The sequence below is a fragment of the Panthera uncia genome (genome assembly GCF_023721935.1).
Source record: "Panthera uncia isolate 11264 chromosome A1 unlocalized genomic scaffold, Puncia_PCG_1.0 HiC_scaffold_17, whole genome shotgun sequence".
NCBI lineage: Eukaryota > Metazoa > Chordata > Mammalia > Carnivora > Felidae > Panthera > Panthera uncia.
The window spans coordinates 114,173,620-114,187,634 of NW_026057577.1; the positions used below are offsets into that span (position 1 = coordinate 114,173,620).

At 38.7% G+C, this 14,015-nt stretch overlaps 2 protein-coding genes across 4 annotated transcripts in view; both read right to left on the bottom strand.

The window, feature by feature from the left end:
• The window catches only part of ITGA1 (integrin subunit alpha 1), a 163,601-nt gene that overhangs the window by 136,633 nt on the left and 12,953 nt on the right, over positions 1-14,015 (bottom strand). Inside the window, exon 1 of one of the 3 annotated variants that reach the window (XM_049648092.1) lies at positions 9,699-11,490. The exons of the other annotated variants lie outside the window; for them this stretch is intronic. Within the exon in view, the coding sequence (XP_049504049.1) occupies positions 9,699-9,792 (94 nt within the window). The 5' untranslated portion in view covers positions 9,793-11,490. Of the gene's footprint in view, positions 1-9,698; positions 11,491-14,015 lie in introns of those variants that run through there. 3 annotated transcript variants of the gene reach the window in all.
• PELO (pelota mRNA surveillance and ribosome rescue factor) lies at positions 11,599-13,350 on the bottom strand. The gene is made up of 2 exons (XM_049648093.1): positions 12,352-13,350; positions 11,599-12,055 (listed from the first exon to the last, which is right to left on the bottom strand). The coding sequence occupies exons 1-2, from the start codon at positions 13,075-13,077 to the stop codon at positions 11,624-11,626; spliced, it is 1,158 nt and encodes a 385-aa protein (XP_049504050.1). The 5' UTR covers positions 13,078-13,350; the 3' UTR covers positions 11,599-11,623.

Sequence of the window (14,015 nt, forward strand, 5' to 3'; positions counted from 1 at the left end):
GAGTGAAAGAAGACATTCAGGAGGTAGCCCATACTCAGATACCGTTTTCCCAAGTGAGTCTAGCCAACAGTGATATCTTCCTGTTATCAAAAATTTTAGCTTTTACTCTCTGTACAATATATGATTTTTCAGTCTTGGTTCTGTCTTACAGAATTCTTGCATCACAAGATTTATAAGTTCCCTCCTTCAATAACTAGGAAGCAGGTTCTCTACTTTTTTGTACCTTCTCCCACTATACCTAACAACATATGCACATGTAAAAGGCATCAATAAATATTCACAAAATGGTCAACATTAGTCCCAATTGTGGATTTATTATAGAAAGTCAATACACAAAGGAATAGATAGATCCCACAATTAGTCACTAAAGCCAAAGAAATCCCCTCATCAACTTTCTGAAGTTGCCTTTTCAGTAGTGGAGATAATTAATCTACAATTTCACAGTTTTCTCTGTGCCCCATGTCTTTTTCTTAGCCAGGCAGCTGACTGGTACTGCGGCCACAGAACATATTAAAGACAACTGGCTTACTTGGTGAATGATGCCTTGGTTTCACAAGGCTGCAGATAAGAAACACCTGCTGGGGGGCTTTTTCAATGCACGCATGCCTGGGGTCCTTTCCCAAGTATTCTGACTTAATCGTCTTGGGGTGGGACCCAGTCATCAGTGTGATTTTAAAACTCCCTAATTGATTTTGATGGGTAGCCTAGTTTGAGAACCACTGGCCAAACAGAAAGAACATTCCAGAAGAAACAAAGACCTGTGTTTTCTCATTGTCCAGTTCTCTGGGACAGCAAGCAGTTGATAGGGAAGGAAAATAACAAGGAGGAAAGTGGCAGGACTATGCAGCCTGGCATGCCATTGGTATGTCGCAAACTATTCAAAAATATTTGTAAACTTCAAAATTTTTGTGCACCTATTGAAAAAAATGTTTTAAACAACTGTTTCTCCTCTGATGCTCCAGTTTAAAGGCCCCAACAACTTTGAAAATATGGGACTATTTGGCAAAGCATTCCAAATAAATGACCCTCAGCTCTGGAATTTGCTCCTAGAGGCAGCTCTCTTTAGCAGTCAGCCAAACCCAAAATTTGGCAGCTTTTGGAATATGGTGCAAAATAGATTCTTTCTAAACCTGAGAATCACTGAAGATTTATTTTGCTGGAAAGATACAACTTTTAAAAATAACAAGCACTTATTGCTACTGTACTAAGTAGAATCAGAGATCTGCAAGAGTGACTATGAAATCAAGGACCACCTGTCTTTTCTCATTCTATTGATGAGAAAACAGAGGCTCAAAAGAATGAAATGATTTCCTCAAGTCACACAACCTAATGGTAGGGCCTGGGCACATCCTGATCTCCTGACTCACAGGCTAGTTCTCATGTTTGCCCTCCCACAGCCACAGAGTCCTCTGAGATGATTTCTTCTGCCGTGATTCATTTTGGTTATTCACAAATGCAATGTGCTTGCAAATGCTTATATATACTCTTCGGTAACTATAGCAAATAGTATGCAAATTACATTGTAATTTTTAGTATGCAACATCCTTTTCATAGTCTCAACTATAAAATCTGGTTGTACTGCACTCTTGATTCTGACAAAGTTTCTAATTCACCTAGGATATATGTGAACCCATGCATCAAATGTAAATCTAAGAGCTTTAAACCCACAACAAAGCATTACCAAAAGGTCTTGCCTTTCTCTGTATTTCCTGTCTACTCACCCCATTCCCCACTATATTTTGTTGAGACTTAGTGCAAGTATGGGAGTTAGGGATGTGGGTGAAATGATTTCCAGAAAGACAAGAGACATTCTAACACTTAATTAAGCTCTGTTAAGTTCTAGGCAAGGAGTTAGGCACAGAATGAGAAATTTACTATCCAAGTCTCAGTGATAACAGACTAATTATTTTTAAAAATATGACTACATTTAATGAGGTAGATAATTTTGCCTCTCAGCCCTTCCGACTTCCCCACATTCCACATGTTACTCCATTTCCTTTAACCCAGCTGAGAATACCATTGAGACACAAAGGGTCAGAGAACTGTTCCCAGAGTCATTCTTGCTCATATATTGTTCTTTTCTCTCATCTGCAGAAAACTTCCTTTCTTTCCACCACACCCCATCCATGTCGGCCACTTAGTGAAATGCACTACTTAAGAGAGAAGTTGTTGCCATTTATTAAGGGAGTTTCCTGAATTTTTAGCTGAGGATAAAATGCTGAATAAAGACTCTAGCGGGTCTTCCTACTGTCCGGTCTCTGGGCCCTCCCCGCAAGCCCAAGCAAGCTGTCACTTCTTTCTTGACAGCTGGCCCAGCAGTCAGATTTCTTTTCTGAGGTAGCTGCCGTCACCCTCTCTCTCCTAGACATCCTCTTTTCCAAGAATGGCTGTGGAGTAGGACATAACGTCCCATGCTCCCCCTCTCACCATCCCTTTCTTTTCTGTTCTCAGAAAAACAAACTCACTTTTCCGGATTAACTGATTTGCTGTTGCTTGTCACAGAGAAACAGGAGATAACAAAAACGTGGAAGATATAAAGGTCCCAGAATCTCAAAGTTGTTTCAATCATAGTCCCTAATCCGTATTTCTCATACCACTTGTACAGTTTTCACTCAGTTTTGAGGTTAGGAGGTGATGTAATCTCCTTCCTCCATGATGTCTCTTCTTCTTAGGTTTGTTGACTCTTCACTATAAATATTTAACATCTAGAGGGCTTAGGGATTACAGGGACCACTACGTTGAAGAAGAAAAAGGTACCAAATACATTTGAGAGGCTTTCAAAGAGAAATGCTCTCAGTTTCCTTTGCCTCATCTCTCTAGAGAATAATGGAAGATCAATGTGACTTCTGGAATTGATCACTTTAAGTTTAGATAGCAGCTCCTTAGTGAAGCCAGGCTGAGTTAAGAGCACCCTCTGTGCACCTACATTCCTCCACATTTATTCCCGCACCTACTGCGGGCTACAATAGCTTGTTTACCGACTGGCTTTTCTGTACAGGGACTGTGACCTTCTCTACCCACCTCGTATTGCTGGGGGCTAGCAGAGTGCCTGGCACATGGCAGGTACTTAGTAAATGGTTGTCAGAAGAATGAAATGCTTCTCAGAAGAAGAAAGGCAGGAGGCAGAGTCTTTCTCTAGCAGAAGACTCTCCTCCAAAGAGTGAATAACTGAACTTCAAAGCTAAATTTGGGTCTGAATGATGCTGCTGAGAGAGAAATTGCCTTGCCCCAGATGAAGTTATTTGATAAATAAGAAGGGTTTAAAGCATTCTAAGATCCCACTTTGTCCCTTCTCAACCCCAACCACCTTCCAATAAGCATTGGTGACAATAAAAGTGGGTAAGAAATAGGAACAGGATGGATCAAACAGGAATGTGGACCCTATGAAAAACTCCTGTTCATGTGACTTTGAACAAGTTACCAACCTTCTCTGGGCCTCAGTTACATCTATATCATGAAGTGAGTGGGTCAGATGATACATAAGGTTCCTCACAGCATTAACCTTTATGATTGTAAATGATTTAGAGGCATGTCCTGCAATTTTTTTTTTTTTTTTTAAATTTTAGAGAGAGGGGGTGGGCAGAGGGAGAGAGAATCATAGCTGAGTATAGAGCCCAACTTGGGACTTGACCCCACGGCCCTGGGATCATGACCTGAGCTGAAATCAAGAGTTGGGTGTTCCACCAACTAAGCCACCCAGGCTCCCCCACCCTTTTTTGCAATGTATTTTCAATCTTCCTCTCCTCCACCTCAAACGCCACCCCCCCCCCCCCAGTGACTCATACCACTGCCAACAGTACATTTGGAAAAGAAAAAAAAAATACAAATTATGGTCACAGGATCAATGAGGTGAAACACAAGATTAAAATATGTTTTATATTCACAGAGCAATTTTTTACAACAGTGTCAAACAAAAAGTTCTAGTCAATGTTTACACTAGGACTTGATGAAAAATTCCAGACATAAAACTTCTGGAACTTGGACTTGAACTCCGAGGACCTCCCATCTCTGATAAATTTTACAACTAAGATCTATTGGATTAGTTTTCCCTTAACGAGAATTCATCTTTAAAGTCTGGTTATCTGGAATTGTCATTCTAGGTTTAATAGGTAGCTAAAGATTTTTTTTTTAAGTACCATGGTCTTTTAATAATTTTGGAGGAAAATACTTACGGAAGACACTATATTTCCTTGATTTCTTTAACAGAATACACTGAGTGTAATTCAGTGTTTTCCTCCATATGAACATCAGTCGCTATGGCATAGTAATGTCCTCATGACCCAGTGAGATACTCTAAGCCCTAGACTTTTTTTCTTCTGATGGGGCTTCAGGAGCCACCTGAGCTGTCACCTCCCTGTCAGCTTGGCCACATGTCATCATCTCTCCCTCATATTTAATTTGCTGATTAAAGACAGGGAAAAATTCCTAATTAATTTTTGCACACCCAAGAGTAGCATAGTTGCTGCTACTTAAGATGCTTAGTAAATGCATAAATGAATGAGTGAATTAACATAGGTTTAAAAATGTTTTTAAAAACAAGCTTGCTAAAACTAGGTGTGAAATAATAATAGATGCTAAGTAAAGGCTTCAGGGGCTTGGTTTAATACATAGACTTGCAACAGTTTCTACACACTTTCTGATTCTCATATTCTAGATAGATTGCCATAGGACTGAGTTCCTGGTATTTATGAAGAGATGAAAAATAATTGTGGTAGGTATATAAAAAACAAACTTTGGCCAATAAAATTCAGTGTTATCAAATAGTTTTTCTATTTCTAGGCACATCTGACCTACTCCAAATAGAAAATGAACTGGCATTCTTGCATTTTTTAGGGTATTGCTTGATCAGGCACCTCTTCACACCCACTAGCTATGTGATTTGGGGCAAATGATTTAACCTCTTTTAATTTCAGTTTATCTGAAAATAATGACAAAAATCTTTCTCACAGGACTCTTAAAATAATTAAATAATTCGTTCTAAAGTACTTTGCCGTAACCTGGCCCTTAGTAAACATGTAATACGTTGTCCATTCCTGGATTTGGGACAGTGGAGCCAACCCTGTGCATGGCCAGGCAATGTGTCTGCAAAGACATTTTTCTCTTGTGTTTGCAGCCTGGCAGATATTGCTCTCTCAGGATTGGGTATTCTGAACCTAATGTGGCTCCCTAAACTGAAATAAGCTTTAAGTCCTTTAACTCTCCTACTATACAGAAAACAGGCACATTTCTGTTACACTGGTGTTCTAAGTGATGGTATTTTATTTTTATTTTTTTTAATATATGTAATTTATTGTCAAATTGGTTTCCATACAACACCCAGTGCTCATCCCAAAAGATGCCCTCTTCAATGCCCAAGTGATGGGATTTTAAAGTGGGCAATGTTAAAAGCTGAAGAAAGGGAACTGAAGACAGCACTTCAAGTCCCCACAATTTATCATAAATGTCACAATCTTTAGTAACTGGCACCTTTCCTATATTGATACTACTTATTACAGAATTGAAATATTCACTATCAGGACCAAAAATGATAGCCTCAAATTCATTTGCAACCACAGTATTGCACACAGAAATAGATTTTCCTCGAGTAAATGCAGGATTTTCACCTCAGTTTAAGTGAACAAATTCACAATATCCCAGTTTGCTTCCCAGTATTATTTATCACAACAGAATATACTGACATGTTTCTTAAAATAGAGAAATTAAATACTGCCATATAAATGGACTACCTTACAAATTATTATACTCAGAAATCTAGAAAGCACACTCTAAAATACGGATGAAAATACAGATGGTGATGCTATATATAAAACACCTCCTAAAAAGGAAGAATTCTTGGTATAGAAAGAAAAATGACAAATGAGATTTTATCATTTCTACTTCAGCTTAACAAGTATCTTTTGCCAATGCTTTTCTTCCTCATCTAACTAGCTCCTTACTGAAATTGGCCAATTTATTTTTCATTTTTAGAGAAATTTACCCGCTACCTGAAGACTATGTTAAGTAAGTCCTCAGATGCTAAATTCCAAGACCATTACTATAGATCTTATTTCCCAACATCTTAACCAACTGCACTGTTGACTTTCGAGTCTCTTCTAAATAAGGCATCCTTAATACACACAAATATTATACTTGCATCTCAACTCCTTTAGAAACCATTATGAATTTTCAGTAACACTTTTGCACTAAACTTCTAAAGTCCCAGTTGATCAGCAGTACATATAATGTATGAAGAAAATCTCGAAAAGCACTTGTCTAAAATACTAAATCTCTTAGAATCCATACACTGAGGCTCTGCACAAAGCTTAAATATACTGACATCAATATGAAGACAACTTTTATTTAGGGTTCTGAAAACTTTATCTGAAATTGTGATTCATTTTTTAGTTGCCCTTCAAATCCTCACTTTTTGCTCTTCATTACTTGGAAACTCATTTTACTAAAAAATATTTACAAGAAAATTATGGGCAGGTCAAAATCAATTTCTAAAAGAAGCGTAAGTATAAATAAAATGTTGCAAAATTTATGCCACAGTTCTGCCACTTGTGGCCTTTTTTGCAGGGAGTAAAAGAGGAAGCATAGTGATGGAAATCAAAGATGCCATGTTAGGACAGGAGCCCAAGGGCTAAGGGTCCAATAGCAGTAACACTGCTACAAACCTGGCCTGAAAGATAGAACTTGGTAATAATTTCTGTGCTATGGTAATCTTGAAAAAAAATATCTTAATAAATCCAACTTTGATCCCCTAACACATCCTTTTTTTAACTGGAAATTTCATATACTAAATCTGTAAATGAATGTATATTAAGACCCACTTAAAAATCATATACAAAAGTAATTTGGCTTTAGCCCCCAAATTTAGAATTTTTATCTTAAGAACTTTTAAAACTCAACTTCTATGAAATCAACACTTTGGCTCTTCTATGTGTATATCTCTAGAATACTACAGAGTGCAATAGGAGAAAAAAGGATTATTTGACCATATTATTGAAATACAGGAAACACCTCTGCTTTGAATGATTTCAATAGATAATGGAGTCAAGGAGCATTTATTTAAAGAGATTAAATATCTATTTGCCTATGCTTTTGTCTCTGGCCTTTTTTTCCTAGCTTTACTAATTTCTGTTAGCTCACTTTTTTTTTTCTCTGATTTCAGGTTTACTTATACGCTGACAAATCCTGTAACATTAACCTCAGCCAACTGCTTTTTCCTGAACTTTAGACCTGTGAGCACAATTAACTAAGGGACCTTCTTAATTAAGGGACTGAATGAATTCATTCAGTCATTCATTTACCCCCCAAGTTTTTGAGCCTCTGCTGTGTGTTAGAGAGCATTCTTAGCATTAGAATGAACCTAACAGACAATAGTCTCTGTCCTCATGGAGCTTACATGATAGACATATAAGAAAACTAAGTGAAATAAGCATTACAGAAAAGAATAAGATAAAGAAGGGCTTGGAAGAAAATCTTGGAGAAGTTATCTTTTTTTTTTTTTTTAAAGACTAGCTTGGAAGACCTCACTGAGATGACATTTTAGCAAAAACCTGAAGGGAGTGAGGATGTGAGCATCCAGGAGCATTTTAGATGTCCTGCAGCCACCTTCTAGATTCAAAACAGAACTGTTTTTCCGTGCAAGCTAGGCTTTCTTCCTAGATTTCCTGTTTTTGTTTTGTTTTGTTTTAATTTTGCCATTATTGCTCTTACATTAAAAAAAAAAAAAAAGTTTGACTTACCCCTACAGTCTACTCTTCAACTCTGAACAACTGCAGCCCATGTCCTTTTGATACTAACTCTTCATATTGCCTACTGACTTCTTCTCATTCCTTATTTCACAGATTATTGTTACTGTCGTTGTTCACACCAACATTGTTTTCCCTGGGGATTTTTCTACTCTGCATTCTCTTAACCAGTCTTCTTGCCTCTTCCAATTCATCCTTGATACTGCTGAACAGTTACATTTCTGAAATGCAAAGTTTACCATGCCATTCTCCTGCCTAAACTTTTCAGTGGTTTCTCATTATTGTCAAACCCACTCTTTATTGTGGCATGGAGGGTCTAATGTGATTAGCACACTTACCGTTCTCCTCTTTCTGATAACCTCTCCAGGTTTCTTCTCACTATTTTAGGTAAAGTTACTGGCTCTAGTTCTATAAAGTTCATCTAGTTCTATAAAGGTTTGGAAAGTGACCCCTTCCAACACTGTGCCCTCTTACAGTTTCTATGTTACCTTTGTAACAGTGATTTGTTTACATGTTGTCTTTCCTAAACCCAGCTAAGTGCTTGGATCAAAGTAGGCACTAAAAACAAATGGATAAAATTAAATGTATCACCCTCAATGACTGGTGTAATATAAATATAGATGCTCCATTTCTAAGCTCTGACCATAGGCAAAAGGGTTTCTTTCTCCTCAAACCCTCAGAATCACCTCAGAAACCCCTATTCAACATGCAATTCAACATATTCTGGAACTGAACACAAACATTCCATCTTATTTGCTTGGGAAACCATCGGATTTAAAAGCACAATACTTCTTTCCCAACTAACAGCTTTACTTTGGGGAATTCACATATATATAATTCATCTGTGTACTTTTATTTTTAGCAATGAAGAATATTTCAGTTCCAGAAATACATGAATTGCAGAAATTATGGGTCACTTTTGTTAAAGATAATTAGAGGTTAAGAGAACTGGTCACAGGGATTAAAAAAGGAAAATAAAATTAATAACAGAAAATAGGTAGAGATAAAGGAAAATTAGCTTTACAAGGCGACTCTAATGACATCTGGGAGGGAAAAGATCCAACTTGTATGTAAGAGGGTAATGAAAATGAAATCCAGAATCAATAATCTAGATATAAAATTAGCAAAATACTTAACATATAAATGGGGGACCAGGAATAGCAGAATAAACTTGATATATATGTGTGTGTACTCTAGATATGATATATATATATATATATATATCATATCTAGAGTAAAATGAAACATTCTGCAAACTTATTTATTGTGTCCAGGAGGGACAGCAAATCTTTGCTTATAAGTGCCTGATGGTAAAAGGAAATTTACAGTACAAAATTTCATTGAAAGGTATGTTTCCATTTGTAACCAGTTATTCCCTGTTAATGAATAGCAATTAGAATTAAACTACTATATATGATTTCCAAGACTTATCATTCATTTTGTTTAGAGATTAGTAACAAATAAATTATAATTAATTTTTAAATTCTATATGCTATCACTACTTTTTTCACTTCCACAAAGCCCATTTATTTTATTAAGATAAACAAAAAAGTTTTACTGCTTAGTACATATACTATCACTATTTTGATAGTTCACCCTATACGTATATGTTTATATTCTTGATAATGGTATAAAATGTAACTTTTAAAAAATAGAAATTTTTGAAGATATTTTAAGCACTTTACAGACAAAAATACATGCTTTTATTTTGAAAAGTCTTATTGATAGTTAAGCTGAATATTGGCCAATTAACTCTCTTGAAAGACCTTGAAACTCAAATGTTTTAAAAACAAAAACAAAAACAAAAACAAAACAAAACAAAATTCAAATGTTTTTCTCCGTATCTGGCAACCCCAGCCATAGATTTATTAGCACAGGGAGAATAAACTATTGCCTATGTTTTTCAGATTGTATTATACACAGTAATCAACTGGAGATGTTAAAATACAGATTGAAACTCACAAGGTCCAGGGTAGGTCCTGGACTCTAGTTTCCCACAAGCTCTCAGGGTCCTGGGTCCAGTCTGCTGGTGGTCCATAGACCAATAGCAAGACATGAATCAATGGTTCTCAGCATTGATACCCAATGGAATCACCTGGGGATTAAATCAAAACAAAACACAACAAAACAAAACATCACTTCTAGGGGTGAAGGTTATTTAGCCTGGGATCCAGTCTGGGTATTGAGTTTCAAAAGCTCTCAAGATCAGGCTAACAACCAGCTAGTTTGAGAACCTATGACCTAAAATGTATTGGTCAGATTTATGGGTAGGTTTTATTTCTCCTGATTTCTATCATTGTAGATAACAGACCTAGGAATAACCAATACTGCATAGATTATGAGAGTAATATATGCCCCAAATCTTTAAATTCTTACTGAGAATATGAGTCATTATCAGACATTAAATAAGACATTAAAAGTCTTAGCAATTTCATTTCTATACTACCAAATGATTTAATAACATGTTTTTCATATATTTTAAAGTTAAATATCCACTGACATAATCACAATCCAAATTATTTTTAGATTAGGAGGTAGATATGTAACAACGTAATTTTAAAGTACATGGAGGTGTCTATTCCTAATTACAGATAAAAAAAAAAAAAGCTCACATTAGTCAGAAATTATGAAAAAATCCCAACCTGGGATCTATCCCAGGAGAAAGGCCTAGAGACAAAAAGGACAAGCAACAATTCACTTAGTATCTGTACTTGAAGTAGATACCCATCAGTTGCAAACTGAATTATCATTTTTTCTTTATAGTGACTTTCCTAATTATTTTGCTAAGGCTGAGGTTTGTAAAAGGTCAGGATGCAATTACACTCCAGGGCCCCCTTCCTAACTCTTAAAAATGCGCATCAAAGACACTTAATGAAAATAATACTTTAAAGTCAGGTATTTGCAGAAATTCCATCATTACAGTAAAAAGTATTGGACTACAAGTCAGCTACCACATACTACTAAAGATGTGACTTAACCAAACTTTCTGAACAGGTGTTCTCACCCCAACTTAAGGTCTAGGGAAAGTCCAATAAGAATGTGCAAGCACAGACTAATGCCACATAGAAATATAAGATAGCACTATGCATATTTATGATAAGCCAACTAAATACATAGTGTGGTAGCGCAAAGAAATGGGAGTCTAGACTGGGGACTACTTTCAGCTTTGGCACTAATTAGCCACATAACAAGTAAATCACACACTTTAATTGCATTTTAAAAATAAAAATACTTCGAATAGCTTATCTTGAAATCCCTAGCAGGTCAAAGTGCTATGATCCCAAAATAACTACGTGGTCCTCCAAAGCAAATATTAATTGTAACAACAACAACAACAAAAATTCACCAAGAGCTTAACAAGTTTCTTAAGAAAAATACCATTTTAAATTTGTTTTCTAGAAAAGTCTACAATTATTTGGCCATCACTTAAAACAGCAAATTTAAAACTTAGAAAAGTGCAAAAAAGGATCATTAAACAGTGCAAGAGCACTATGTAGAATTAAGATAAACAGTGTAGCTGAGGATAATGAAATACTAAACAGCTTTTCCTAAAGGACAAGGGAAAAACATCTGGGATTTTATGATCTATCCCAAAGAATATATAGGTACTCTTATTAAATACACAAAATGCTTTTTGAGTACTGCAAATAACTCACAGTTTCTATATAAATTATCCTATTTAATAAAGATGGTAGTACGTGGAGATTATTTCCTTTTAATTTATTGTTTGGTTTGAATACATGTCCTGCCAATCACACAATACCTAGTGTGACCAAATACATGAGAAATTCCTGTAAGAATCACAAAGTGCCTTGCAGCTTTCTGCCAGGATGCTAAGGAAATGTAACAATGGAGACACAGATTGTCTAAGTTAGAAGTTCCAATCATTAATCTTCCTCAGAACTGGAATCATCCTCTTGGTCAGAGAGTTCAGGGACAGGGAAGCGGAGAATGGCAGCCACTCCAGTCAACTGACTGAGCTGTTCTCCAGATACATGAAGACTAGAGAATATCCTAACAGTGCCCGCATTCTCTTTCACACTGTCCACCAGCTTCACATATCGGCTCCGTGTGGCTACATCCTGGTGCCTGAAAAGCTCATCACTGATGAGCAATGTGTCGATTGCCATAGCCTCATTGGCCTTCTCTACCTGCTTGAGTCCATAAAAAGCTCGGTCGGGTTCATGTTGTAACATTTTATAGAAGTCATCCAAAGCCTTTACTTCCCCAGCGGCTTTAGTGTCTGAAAGGCGGCTAGCTACAGAAGGGTCACAAAGGGCCTCTTTCAGGGAGTACTTGTGTCCAGAGGAGGCATGTACCTGGAATCACAATTATGAAAGTTAGGCAAAACAATCTTAGAGGACCCATTAATCAGCTTGCAATGACCTAAAGCCAAAAGCACTAATAAAACTTTATTAAGTTTGAGAACTTAAAGCAAAGTTTACTATGTAAATACCCTATTTAACAATTCTCTTTTTCATTTCATTAGCTTGCTTACAATCACAGTCCAGTAAACCCTTTCTCCTCTTGTACTTTTCCCAGTCCTAAAACCTAAGAGTAGTTTATACAAATCCCTCTGCCCATTCTTAATTACCCTTGGATAAGACTGTTTTACCTGAAGGAATTTGGACCGGTTTTCCAGGAGCACTTTGTTGTCGGTCTTCACTGCTTGTTGAAACATGTAGTCGCAGAACTGCTCCCTGACGAATCCTGGGCTGGCCACCAGGATGCACTTCACAACATCAAAGTTTATGTGGCGCTGGATACCCTGGACCACCTGTTCGTAGAATCGCTCCAAGGCCCGGTCATGCTGGGAACAGTTGCCTTTCCGTTTCCTAGGGATGTTCACCTCCACCTTGGCCCGAGTGAGGGTCATGCTGGGAGTGACTAAGCAGATATGGGCGAGGCCTTCCTGCATGACCACAGCCGCCACATCTGCGCTCCAGGCTGGGTCACAGGCCTGCTCGATGCGCTCCAGAACCACACTGTCCCACTGTTTCTTGGCCAGCGTGAACTGGCGGTTGGGCTCCAGCTCGATGGTGTGGTAAGCCCCCATCTTGACATACTCATTCTCTTGGATGTTGGTCCCCTTAACCCGCAGCTGGCAGGCTTGAGAGTCAAAATCGATGGCCTCCACGCAGAGAGTGAGAGTAGTGCGGACCCGGTTGCTTCCTACGCTGCCCGTGGAAGACTCAGTCTGTACCTTGCGGATGGTGGAGGCACGCAAGCTGTCGCCCACCTGCACTAGATTGTAGGTGTGCCACATGTCCTCAGGTTCTTCGGGGACCAGGGTCACCTGGCCCGCATTGTCTTTCTCAATGTCCTTCCTCACGAGCTTCATGACTTTGGCGGGGATTCGCAGGCAGAACAAGAGGAAATGAGGGGGTACCCGGTGGGAAAGGGGCAGGGAGGGAAAGGGAGTCTAGGCCGGGAAGGGGGCGGGGTCTGGTCCCTATAGCCACTGGCCTGACGGGAAAGAAATACTATAGTACCGACTCGAGCGGCCGAGGGGAACACTTACTCTAGCCCTTCTTTTCTTAGTTTCCGGGCGCACGGCACCACACCGGCGCGAGAGACACCGCAGCAAACGCAGTCTTCTCCGTTCCAGCCGCCTGCACGGACCCAGCAGCTGATGCAATGAGCGCGCATGCGTAGCCCGCGTCCCGCCTCCCGGCGCACATTTTACGTCCCCAAAGAGGAGGCGGGGTGGGGGTGGGGAAATCACAGTTCGCGCGGGCGCAGGCGCACTAAGCGTGAAGCACGTCCGAGGACTAAACCGACGGAGGAACGTGGTTGGAATCTTTGGTGCCAGGTCTTTTAATGCTGAACTTGGACCTCCTAAGTTTTCTCTTCCACAACTGTTTGTGCAGAATCTGAGGAATATGTAGTTCAAATTATTTTTTTCAGCTGCGTGCAACTGCCACTGAACACCTTCTCTTCCCCGGGTAAATCCAGTGTTAAAACTTAACTAAAAGTAAAAGGAATTCTCAAAAGTGCAGACTTGGCCCCACAGTCCTAAAATGTGCTCGGCTTTGCACCTGCCGCACTCAAGCGCTGCACGCCTTTTGGAGCTGGTATTTCCAGAAGCGGTTTCTAAGAACGACTGGTCACGGTGGGTGTGGGCTCAGAGCAACGTGCCCAGCTGTTTTCTGCGCTTAGTTACCGTGTCTGCATGATCTGACTAACCCAGATGTTAAAGCACTGACCCCACACAGAGAAGAAACCATCCGTGGAATTTACCCCTGGGTGGACCTCTCAGTTGCTTGTCCCGATGTCCTG